At 46.4% G+C, this 12,051-nt stretch overlaps 1 protein-coding gene across 1 annotated transcript; it reads left to right on the forward strand.

The window, feature by feature from the left end:
- Nucleotides 1–706: 706 nt before the first annotated feature.
- On the forward strand, nucleotides 707–11,706 carry LOC143929545 (extracellular calcium-sensing receptor-like). The gene is made up of 3 exons (XM_077453424.1): nucleotides 707–992; nucleotides 9,500–10,303; nucleotides 10,920–11,706. The coding sequence occupies exons 1-3, from the start codon at nucleotides 774–776 to the stop codon at nucleotides 11,175–11,177; spliced, it is 1,281 nt and encodes a 426-aa protein (XP_077309550.1). The 5' UTR covers nucleotides 707–773; the 3' UTR covers nucleotides 11,178–11,706.
- The last annotated feature ends 345 nt before the right edge of the window (nucleotides 11,707–12,051 follow it).

Consider the following 12,051-nt stretch of genomic DNA (forward strand, 5'->3'; position numbering starts at 1 on the left):
ACTTTTACATGTTTTTTCTTTCAAATAATGTAGCGGTGTGCTGCGAACAAAAGACATCTTCAAGAACAGGTGGTAAGTAACATATCAATGCTTTGCTTTGACCGCCCAAACTTAAAGTGATTGTAAAGACAGAAGGTGCATTCTATGCATTAAGATAAAAAGCCTTCTGTGTGCGGTAGCCCCCTCCACCCCCCTAATACTTAGCTGAGTCCCCTCTAGATCCAGCGAGGATGTAGGAATATCTCGGCTGCCCGGGACTCCCCTTCTTGTTGGCTGAGACAGCAGCACGGCGCCATTGGCTCCTGCTGCTGTCGATCAAAGTCAGTCAGCCAACGAGAAGAAAAATGGGGCAGGGTCAGACCTCAGCTCCATGTCTGAATGGACACAGGGAGCTGTGACTCGGCTCAGGTGCCCCCATAGCAAGCTGCTTGCTGTGGGGGTACTCAACAGGAGGGAGGGGCCAGGACAGCTGAAGAGGGACCCGAGAAAAGGAGGATTGGGGCTGCTCTGTGCAAAACCACTACACAGAGCAGGTAAGTATAACATGTTTATAATTTTTACCTAACAAAAACTGAGACTTTACAATCATTTTAAATAAAGGCCCTATCAACATAACATTTCAAAAAGTGTGCTCTAAAATGAAGGTCCTTTCTCAACATAAAATTAAAACCAATATAATCCAAATTTTTTTGTTTTGCAGTCCTCAGCCACACTTTTATAAGGATCTGTTGACTTTCTTTTTTGCCATTGATGAAATTAACAAGAACCCTACAATGTTACCAAATATTACTCTTGGATATCACGTATATGACTCCTGTCGGGAGAACAGAAAGGCGATAAAGAACACATTGCAGATTTTATCCGGACCGGGAAAGATGGTCCCAAATTACTCCTGCAGAGAACGTAAAAAAATACTGGGCTTCATTGGAGACCAGAGCTCTGCAACCACCACATCTATAGCACAGATATTGGCTTTATATCGTTATGTACAGGTCAGTAAGGCCTTTTTTTCTTTTAGAATTTAAGCTGACTCCATTTAACCACTTTCAGACCGGACCATTTTGCTGGCTTAAGACCAGACCACTTTTTGGGATTCGGCACTCTGCGTCGCTTTAACTGACAATTGCACCTTTTTTTCTTTTAGAATTTAAGATGACTCTGGAAACACAGTTTAAATTGTGAGAAGGTCTAAATTGAATTTTCAAGTGTTCAGATCTGATCATACAGCAATGGCTTTACCAGCAGGACCATTGATGGTCTTCAATACCATCTGTCACCCACATAGAATATAATGCTACCAATTCTACACTGGCAATTTGATAACAATTAACACTTACAGCTATATGACCCGAGTAATTATTATCTGTTCCAAATGCCATGGCACCATCGGGCTTGGATTATGTAATTAGAACACAAACAAGTCCCATCATGTTCTAGGACAGCGGTCTCCAAACTTTCTAAGCAAAGGGCTAGTTTATGGTCCTCCAGGCTTTAGGGGGACCGAACTCTCGCCAGCGGGACTACAAAATGCCCCGGCATCAATGCCCCATCATTAGTTTTAATGAGAGGAATAGTGTGCCCTATAGGTGAAATCAATGAGAAGAACCATGCACCATTGATGATGTCAGTAGGGGTAATGGTGCTCCATCCTTGTGTCAGTTGTGAAATAGTGTCCCAAGGGCCAGATAAAGACAAACAAAGGGCCACATTTAGCCTCCAGGCCACAGTTTGGAGACCACTGTTCTAAGACAATCAGCATCTGCATTGACATTCATGGTGTTTGATCTTGGGTGATTAAGTGACTCGTGTGGAAATAAATGATGGGGCTTTATTCTGTCACTCATTAGAACAGAGGAAGCTACTTAGATAAGTGTCAAAACATCTTTAGTGTTACAGAACAAGTCCAGCTCAATGTGATCAACTACTACCAGGGCCAGGACAAGGGGTGGGCAGGAGGAACTGCTGCCCTGGGCACTGTGGTGTCATGTGAGGTGATCACCTCTCCTCGATTTGCGTGAACACGCACGCCACCGGCGACCAGCTCCCACTGTGATTGGACCACTCGGGAGTCAATCAGCCGGTCCGGTGGACCCAATGTCTACCGGGATCAACCGATCATTCCAGAGAGAGGCAGAATGGCGGTCTGCCGATGCCTAATGACCACTAGGGATGGCCGAACGGTTCGCCCGGTGGTCGTTTCGCGGCGAATTTCGGCTGTTCGCCGTTCGCCCGATCGGCGGACTATTGCCGCCGTTCGCCCGGCGGACTTCCGTGTTTACTGTGTAAAAGAACTTTGACCTATGATGACACATCCATCATGGGGTACAGGACAGCCAATTGAGACATTACAGCACATGGACAATTGAACATTCCCCCTAACTTATAAATAGACCCGATCCGGCGGCCATTTTACATTCTTTCTTCTGTCACTATAGGGAGAGGTTGCTGTGTGGAGCAGAGAGAGATTGCAGTGACCCAAATCGCTAGCTATTTGGTCCACAAAAGTTCTTTTCAGGACTGGTATAGGTGTTAGGTGTAGTTCAGGATATAGGTTTGAGGCACTGCTGTGCTACTGATTGTTGCAGTAGCCTGTCTCTTGTCAGTGTAGAGAAAGGGACAGGACGCTGTGTGCTGCAGGGACAGTCAGTTTAATCATTAGCTGTTACTATTAGGTCCACAAAAGTGCTATTCAAGTTATTGTTCCAGCCTCTGTTTTGTCAGTTTATATAGGGACAGGCAGGAAGCTGTGTGTGAGGCAGTGAGGGACAGTCTGCTATTCCTTAAGGACTGGTATAGGTCCACAACACATAGGGTTGAGGTGCACTACTGCTGAGTCTGACTGCTGCCCTATACTGCAGCAGTCCTTTATCAGTATAGGGACTGAGAGTTTTGTCATAGGGTCATTTAAAAAATGACAGGCAGAGGAAGAGGCCGGCCCTTCCGCAGGGGTGGTAGGGGTAGGGCAGGAGCAACAGGCTTGAGCCAAAGTGGGAAATTGCAGAAGGTGCGTTCAATTACTTTAAAGAACGCACCAGACTTAGTTGAGTGTCTCACTCAGCCTTACTCTTCTGCACCCTCCTCATCCTCTCGATCTGCCCCCTCTTATTCACTCTCTGCTATGTGCACCCCCAAAGACACTACCACCAACAACACCACCACCACATACCTTCCGCTTGAGTCACAGGAATTATTTTCCGATCCATATCAAGACATTTCTGATGCGCAGCCACTCTTGGTATTGGATCAGGAAGAGGAGGTAGCAACAACCGCTACTCAGCAGTCTGACAACAGTACCCAGATCAGCCCAAGGAGGAGGTTGGTCCCCGGTGTTGCTGCCTACTCCGAGATCTCCACTTATAGCGGTGGGGAAGGTGACATTGATGATGACGTGTCTAGTGATGTCACGTGGGTGCCCACAAGAGAGGAAGAGGAGGGGAGTTCAGAGGGAGATATGGACCAGCAGATAGGGAGGAGAAGCAGGAATAACTTACATTGCACAGGAGGGACAAAGCGGACTGCAAATGTATCAGGAGTGAGTCATCGACCATGTACGGTCACATCTGGCGCTCCCAGGACACCGGCACATGGCTCCGCAGTGTGGGCTTTTTTTAACGTGTCCGCTGCTGACAATAGCGTTGCCATCTGCAATCTTTGCAGTCAACGCATTAGTCGCGGTAAGCCCAATACTCACCTAGGGACGACCGCCTTAAGAAGGCACATGAGCTGCCATCACTGAGTCCAGTGGGAGCAATGGAACACACAAAGCCACACTCCAGGCTCTCACCGTCCAGCCTCCTCTTCTACTTCTCCTTCTCCTCTCTCCTCACAATTGTCCTCCACTCCACCTTCCATCACGCCAAGCTCGCGTTTTTCTGCAAAAAGGCAGGCTTCCGTGGGCCTAATGTTCGAGTGTAAAAAAATGATGACGCCGGATAACCCTCTTGCCCAACGGTTGACGGCTTGTCAGAACTCATAGCCCGCGAACTACTGCCATATAAACTGGTGGACTCGGAGGCCTTTCGAAAATTTGTGGCCATTGGAACACCACAATGGAAGGTCCCAGGAAGGAAGTATTTCTCAGAGAAGGGCATCCCAGAGCTATATGGCCATGTTCAGCGGCAAGTGAATGTATCTCTGGCACACAGTGTCGGTGCCAAGATACATCTGACCACAGACACGTGGTCTAGCAAACACGGGCAGGGAAGGTGTATCACTTTTACTGCCCACTGGGTGAACCTTCTGACGGCCGTTAAGCATGTAACCCGTGGCACCCGTGTAGATTTGGTTTTACCGCCACGGATTGCATGCAGGCCTGGCTCTTCTTCTCCTCCTCCTCCTACTCCATCCTCCTCCCTCTCCTCCTCGGCTGACTCCTCCTTTTGCGCTGCTAGCGTCTCTTCCGCTGCGCCGCCCAAGCTCCCCAGAACCTATTCGACATGCCAGGTGTGACGTTGCCATGCCGTGCTGCGTCTGTTGTGCCTGGAAGCCAAGAGCCACACTGGCCCGGCACTCCTATCAGCTTTGCGTTCACAGGCAGATCAGTGGCTAACACCGCTCAATTTGACAGTTGGTAAAGTGGTGTGTGACAACAGTGTCAATCTGCTTAGCGCATTGAAACAGGGCAAAATCACGCACATGCCATGCATGGCACACGTCTTAAACTTGGTCGTGCAGCGATTCGTTGTCAAATACCCTGGGGTCCAGGACATCTTGCGGCACGCAAGGAAAATCTCGGCCCATTTCAGAAAATCTTACACGGCCATGGCTCGCCTTGCTGACATTCATCGGCGACACAATCTGCCGGTCAGACGTCTTATTTCCAATTGCCCGACGCGATGGAACTCAACCTTCTATATGCTTGATAGGCTGCTCCAGCAGAAACGTGCAGTTAACGTCTACCTGTATGAACTCTGCGGCAGAACAGGTTCTGGGGAGCTGGGTTTTTTTCACCGCGCCAGTGGCTGCTCATGCGCGACGCATGCAGACTTCTGCGGCCATTTGAGGAGATCACCAAACTGGTCAGTCGCAGCCATGGCGCCATCAGTGACATGGTACTTTATGCCTTCTTTATGGAGCGTGCATTGCGTCATGTCATTGATCAAGCTGTGGAGGAGCAGGAGCGGGAAGATGAGGAAGTCGCAATGCTGGATGAATTCCCAGGGGGAGCTACTCTATCTGAGACAAGTCAACAACAGGAGTCTGAAGAGGAGTCAGAGGAGGATGGTCCCGGGGCGGATGAGGAGGAGCAAGAAGAGCATGCTTTAAAACTTTCTGGGACACCTGTTGTTGTGCGTGGATGGGGAGAGGAGAATGAAGAGGACGACATTACCCTGGATGATGAGCAGGAGCCAGGCCACCACACCTCTTCCAGTTTAGTGCAAATGGGGGCCTTCATGCTCCAGTGTTTTAATAGGGAACCCCGTATAAAAAGCATAAGGGTCAAGGACCAGTACTGGGTGGCAACGTACTTAGACCCCCGGTACAAAAACAAAATGGCGGAAATGTTACCGCCGTCACAGAGGGCTGTCAGAATGCAGCACTTCCAGGCCTTGCTTCGAGAAATGCTGCATTCTGCTTTTGCGGGCTCTGGCAGAGAATTCCCACTCCCAGAGAAGGAGTTGCGGGTACCAATCCAATAGCGCCTGCAAGAAGAGGCCGGTTTGAAGATGTGTTGGTGACTTCGGATATGAGGTCATACTTTCAGCCGACCCATCGACAGGTGTCATCCGGATCCAGCATCAGGGAACGCCTAGACCGTCAGGTTTCCGACTACATCGCGTTAACGGCCGATGTGGACGCTCTGAGGAGTGATGAACCCCTGGACTACTGGGTGGGCAGGCTTGACCTCTGGCCAGAGCTTGCCCAATTTGCAATCAAACTGTTGGCTTGCCCCTCATCCAGTGTCCTGTCCGAAAGGACGTTCAGCGCAGCAGGGGGGATCGTGACCGATAAGCGTACTCGCCTAGCTCACGACAGTGTTAACTACCTCACATTTCTAAAAATGAATGAGGCATGGATCTCGGAGGAATTCAACACATGTGACCAGTAGACCATGTATAAGTCTAGAAACTATTTTTTTAATCGAGCACACAGACCTTCTTTCTTCATTTGGCTCACTTCCTTGTCCAAAAAAAGCACACCTTACTATATGCCCGTACCCTCCTGTTTGAAGAGGTTGAGCTGTGTCCTATTTCTACTGGGGCTGCTTATTATGAGGGGCTCCCACCATCCCTGTGCTGTGCTGACTTCCTCCTGGGGCTGCTTATTATGAGGGGCTCCCACCATCCCTATGCTGTGCTGACTTCCTCCTGGGGCTGTACCTCTGCTGTGCATATTATGAGGGGCTCCCACCATCCCTGTGCTATGCTCATTATGAGGGGCTCCCACCATCCCTGTGCTGTGCTGACTTCCTTCTGGGGCTGCTCATTATGAGGGGCTCCAACCATCCCTGTGCTATGCTGACTTCCTCCTGGGGCTGCTTACGGTGCAGGTGTCAGTGCTCTTTATCACGGTGCTGGTGTCAGATCACTCTATAACGGTGCAGGTGTCATTGCTGTATGTCACGCTGCTGGTGTCAGTGCTCTCTATCACGGTGCTGCTGTCAGTGCTGTATATCACGGTGCTGGTGTGAGTGCTTTATGTCACGCTGCTGATGTCAGTGCTCTCTATCATGGTGCAGGTGTCATTGCTGTATGTCATGCTGCTGATGTCAGTGCTCTCTATCACGGTGCTGGTGTCAGATCACTCTATCACAGTACAGGTGTCATTGCTTTATGTCACACTGCTGATGTCAGTGCTCTCTATCACGCAGCTGGTGTCAGATCACTCTATCGTGGTGCAGGTGTCATTGCTGTATGTCACGCTGCTGATGTCAGTGCTCTCTATCACGGTACTGTTGTCAGATCACTCTATCACGATATTGGTGTCATTGCTTTAGGTCATGCTGCTGATGTCAGTGCTCTCTATCACGCAGCTGGTGTCAGATCACTCTATCACTGTGTCATCCGGATCCAGCATCAGGGAACGCCTAGACCATCAGGTGTCCTTCTACATCGGGTTAACGGCCGATGTGGACGCTCTGAGGAGTGATGAACCCCTGGACTACTGGGTGGGCAGGCTTGACCTCTGGCCAGAGCTTGCCCAATTTGCAATCGAACTGTTGGCTTGCCCCTCGTCCAGTGTCCTGTCCGAAAGGACGTTCAGCGCAGCAGGAGGGATCGTGACCGATAAGCGTACTCGCCTAGCTCACGACAGTGTTAACTACCTCACATTTCTAAAAATGAATGAGGCATGGATCTCAGAGGAATTCAACACATGTGACCAGTAGACCATGTATATGTCTAGAAACTATTTTTTTAATCGAGCACACAGACCTTCTTTCTTCATTTGGCTCACTTCCTTGTCCAAAAAAAGCACACTGTACTATATGCCCGTACCCTCCTGTTTGAAGAGGTTGAGCGGTGTCCTATTTCTACTGGGGCTGCTTATTATGAGGGGCTCCCACCATCCCTGTGCTGTGCTGACTTCCTCCTGGGGCTGCTTATTATGAGGGGCTCCCACCATCCCTGTGCTGTGCTGACTTCCTCCTGGGGCTGTACCTCTGCTGTGCATATTATGAGGGGCTCCCACCATCTCTGTGCTATGCTCATTATGAAGGGCTCCCACCATCCCTGTGCTGACTTCCTCCTGGGGCTGCTTATTATGATGGGCTCCCACCATCCCTGTGCTAAGCTGACATTCTCCTGGGGCTGCTTATTATGAGGGGCTCCCACCATCCCTGTGCTGTGCTGACTTCCTCCTGGGGCTGTATCTCTGCTGTGCATATTATGAGGGGCTTCCACCATCCCTGTGCTATGCTCATTATGAGGGGCTCCCACCATCCCTGTGCTATGCTCATTATGAGGCGCTCCCACCATCCCTGTGCTATGCTGACTTCCTCCTGGGGCTGCTTACGCTGCTGATGTCAGTGCTCTCTATCACGCAGCTGGTGTCAGATCACTCTATCGTGGTGCAGGTGTCGTTGCTGTATGTCACGCTGCTGATGTCAGTGCTTTCTATCACGGTGCTGGTGTCAGATCACTCTATCATGGTACAGGTGTCATTGCTTTATGTCACGCTGCTGATGTCAGTGTTCTCTATCACGCAGCTGGAATCAGATCACTCTATCACGGTGCAGGTGTCATTGCTGTATGTCACGCTGCTGATGTCAGTGCTTTCTATCATGGTGCTGGTGTCAGATCACTCTATCACGGTGCAGGTGTCATTGCTGTATGTCACGCTGCTGGTGATCATCTCCTGCACCCTCTTCTTTGCCTATCCTGACCTTCCCTGTCCTCCATTGCCTTCATGCGCTCCACAGTCCTGAATTGTCACAACAATTTCACATATAAAAAAAGAATGCTTGTAGTTGGCGATCCCAGATTCACCTCATACATGTGTTATATCATTGGCCATGTGGTGGGACTATGTTTGAACAGCTAGTAATTATTTTGTGGCTGCAAATTTGACCTGTAGGTTTGCAAAGTTCGCCTCCCATTGAAGTCAATGGGGCCCGCCACGAACGTTACGGTTCGCAAACTATCGGCGAAACGTCCCGTCGGAAGTTCGTCCATCACTATTGACCACCACACCAGTTCTGTGAAGCCCTCAGATGTTTGTTAGAGAACCTTAGAGAACAAACAGTATCATAAAGTTCAATGAACACACCAGACAGGGCAGGGAAGAAGTTTAAAGAAGGGTTAGGTTATAAAAAAATATCCCAAGCTTTGAACATTTCAGCACTGTTCAATCCATCATCTGAAAATGGAAAGAGTATGTCAAAACCTACCAAGACATGGCCATCTACCTAAACTGACAGGCCGGGCAAGGATTAATCAGAGAAGCAGCCAAGAGGTCCATGGTAACTCTGGAGGAGCTGCAGAGATCCACAGCTCAGGGGTGAGAATCTGTCCACAGGACAACTATTAGTCGTCTCTCCACAAATCTGCCCTTTCTGGAAGAGTGACAAGAAGAAAGACATTGGTGAAAGAAAGTTATGAGAAGTCCTGTTTGCAGTTTGTGAGAAGACATGTGGGGGAGGGGGCAGCAAACATGTGGAAGAAGGTGATCTGGTCAGAGGAGACCAAAAAAAAAAAAATTCAAGATAGTAAAGATAACAATGTCATTCCCTGCCCATTTGCTTACATGGCCGTGGACTGTAAATTAATGGGCTGGGTTATGTCAGTGGTTGGTAAGGAAACAGCGGGTGCAAGCAGCTGCTGCTTCCTTGGCAACCACTCAATGCCCACCCAAGCTGAACACCCTAAATGTTCGGTGTTTGTGTAAAGAACATCTGAATTAGTGTTCAGACCAAACACTAAGCTCATCCCTAATCAGAACTCATCACCGATTACAAAACACTTCTGCTGAAAACCAGAATGTAATGTTTGGCCAGCCAGGTGGTCCACCATGTTTTTATATATCATGCAGCTTTGTAGCATTGTCCATCCATGTTTTATAGATCAGTTATGGTGCAACCAGTCCATCACTGAAAGACAGGAGGGTTTTCCCAACCTTGTTCCGGATGCTTCGAAATGATTTTGTCATTTATTCTAAATTGGCTCAAATGCTAAAGTACTTTGGGTGGACCTGGATAGGAATTATTAGATCTGGTGATGACAGCGGGAGCGAAGAGTATATGGTTTTGAGGGAAGTCATGAATCTTTATAAAATTTGCATTTCTTTTAAATTAGAAGTTGTTGGCCGGACATCCATGCTTAGAGATTTAGATAAACGAGCACATTCTATTAAAAAAGGATCTGTCAATGTCATTGTAATCTGTGGGACGTTGTTTGACTTTGACACTGACTTTGTACATTTTATAAGAGATTATGTAGAAGACAGAACGATCGTCCTTAGTCCTGTCTGGGCGGCAAACGTTGTCCTCATTGGTAAACACCCAGAAATGTTTAATTGTAGTTTGTCCCTTGGGGCCAAGTCCACAAGTATTGCAGAATTGCAGAATTTTGTTGATGAATTCCAACCTCATAAAAAGCCAGACGACAAATTACTTGAAGATCTGTGGATGATGGAATTTGGTTGTTCTTCTGTAGATAAACGCAAAAATCTTCTCTTTGAATCTTTATATAAAAGGTCACTTCATGAGTGCAATGGCACAGAACGTATTAGTGATATCCAACACTTCTTCCATGGCGGTAATGCCCACCAAGTGTATCTCGCGGTTTACTCTATGGCCGCCGCCTTACATGATATGCTTGGATTCATGAAGACATCTGGAAGCCATTTATCTGAATTTAATCACCAGGTGAGTGCAGCCCACATAGAGTAAATCATATCTGAATCTTAGTAAAAAAAATGGGAAAGGGAAAGAAGTGGGACTTTATATGAGGCACACAGCAGTAAGAAAATTGGTCGAGCGACTGGAAAATTATATTTATTTGTATTTTATAAATCATAATCCACTATAAAACATTTTGGGCATCAGACCTCTACATAATAAACCCTGGATCGGCATACAATGTATAAAATATCACAGTCCAATAGACCTTTACATTTGAGAGAAACAGCGATGACAATTAATGCATATAATACATGAATCATATTAAGTTATACTAAATATAGATAAAATCATATAAAATCTTAATATTCCATGATTGAAGTGAAGATAAAAATTGATAAAGGCTTGACGCGTTTCATAGCCTTCTAGCCACTCATCAGGGGCTATAACCATGGAATAAATCTAAAAAGAAAAAACAAACAGAAAAATTGATATAAATTTTTGAGGCATTTCAGGTATTAACAGCACAGTTAATAACCGTGTGGAATAAGTCCAGCCCTCCTGAAATACGAGGTCCATGGCTCAACAAGGGGTCATTAAAACCGCATTATAGAGTCAATCAAACTTTTTTGTCCTTCTGCAGAAGTTGCACCGATATATACAAGCTTCATACTACTTTTCCGAAAACACCTCACATCAATACTTTAATGAAGACGGAGAATTTGTTACACAATACGTTATCCAAAACCATTTATTAGTCAACAAAACTATTCTCACTAATGATGTTGGATTATTTGAGCAATCTACTTCCAGAGAGCAGAGCATTTTTATCAATGCAAGTTTAATAAAATGGAAGAATTACCAAAGAAAGGTAAGATTAACAAGGACCTATATTGTGTAAGATGGCTGTGGTCTCCTTGAAGTGGATCTTTGTAAGGTTTCTGTAAAAGTGGCCATCTTGGTGAAGGAGCATGGTTTTGCTTCCTAATGTCAGAGCTACCCCTTTGATGAATGTTGGCTAGTTGGGAAATATTTAGAAAGAAGAAGGAGAGGTGGGGGGAAACCAGATCCACAGAATAGATAAAGAAGAAGCAGGGGAATCCTTGCACTGTAGGTCCTCAGGTACAACTTTCTTTCCAGCAAAGAGAACAGTGATCAGCACCGTAGTGACATCACAAAATCTCACTCCAAATCATCTAGTGAGACCATCAGTCAGAGATAGCAGCGCCTTAGATGATATCACACTGCAGATATATAGTTCCGAAGATAGAAATACAGGAAACAAAGGCTCCTTTTCAGGGTGCTATGTAGGTTTCCTTTCTAGAAGCTTTTTAAAGATACAAAATCTTCACTTTTTGAGTTCAGGTCCTCTTTACCCACCTTAATACTGGGGACTTTTACTCTGTTCCCGCCCAGACCAATTTTCAGCTTTCAGTGCTCTCACACTTTGAATGACAATTACTCAGTCATGTTACATTGTACCCAAAAAAATGTTTACATTTTTTTCCACACAAATAGAAATTTCTTCTGGTGGAATTTATTCACTACTGAATTTTTATTTTTCTGCAATATGAGTGGAAAAAGAGCTAAAATTTTGAAAAAAATACAATATATTTTTTACTTTCTGTTTTAAAAAAAATACAATGAATTGACTTAAATTAAATTAAATTGAATTATGATGACATTAAATGTCATCATAAATTTAGGCCTGAATGTATTCTGCTACTTGTCAGTGGTAAAAAAAAATCCTGACAAGTGCATGATGATTGGTTTGT

Source organism: Lithobates pipiens, unplaced genomic scaffold, assembly GCF_037356315.1.
Source record: "Lithobates pipiens isolate NorthernLeopardFrog02 unplaced genomic scaffold, aLitPip1_a1.2 Scaffold_24, whole genome shotgun sequence".
Taxonomy (NCBI): domain Eukaryota; kingdom Metazoa; phylum Chordata; class Amphibia; order Anura; family Ranidae; genus Lithobates; species Lithobates pipiens.

What these genes read in the sequence shown, in the direction of transcription:
- LOC143929545 (XM_077453424.1), top strand. Translation starts at nt 774, where the DNA reads ATGTTACCAAATATTACTCTTGGATATCACGTATATGACTCCTGTCGG. An exon ending in CTTTATATCGTTATGTACAG is followed by an intron (nt 993 to 9,499) that starts GTCAGTAAGGCC and finishes CATGTTTTATAG; the next exon opens with ATCAGTTATGGTGCAACCAG. An exon ending in TATCTGAATTTAATCACCAG is followed by an intron (nt 10,304 to 10,919) that starts GTGAGTGCAGCC and finishes GTCCTTCTGCAG; the next exon opens with AAGTTGCACCGATATATACA.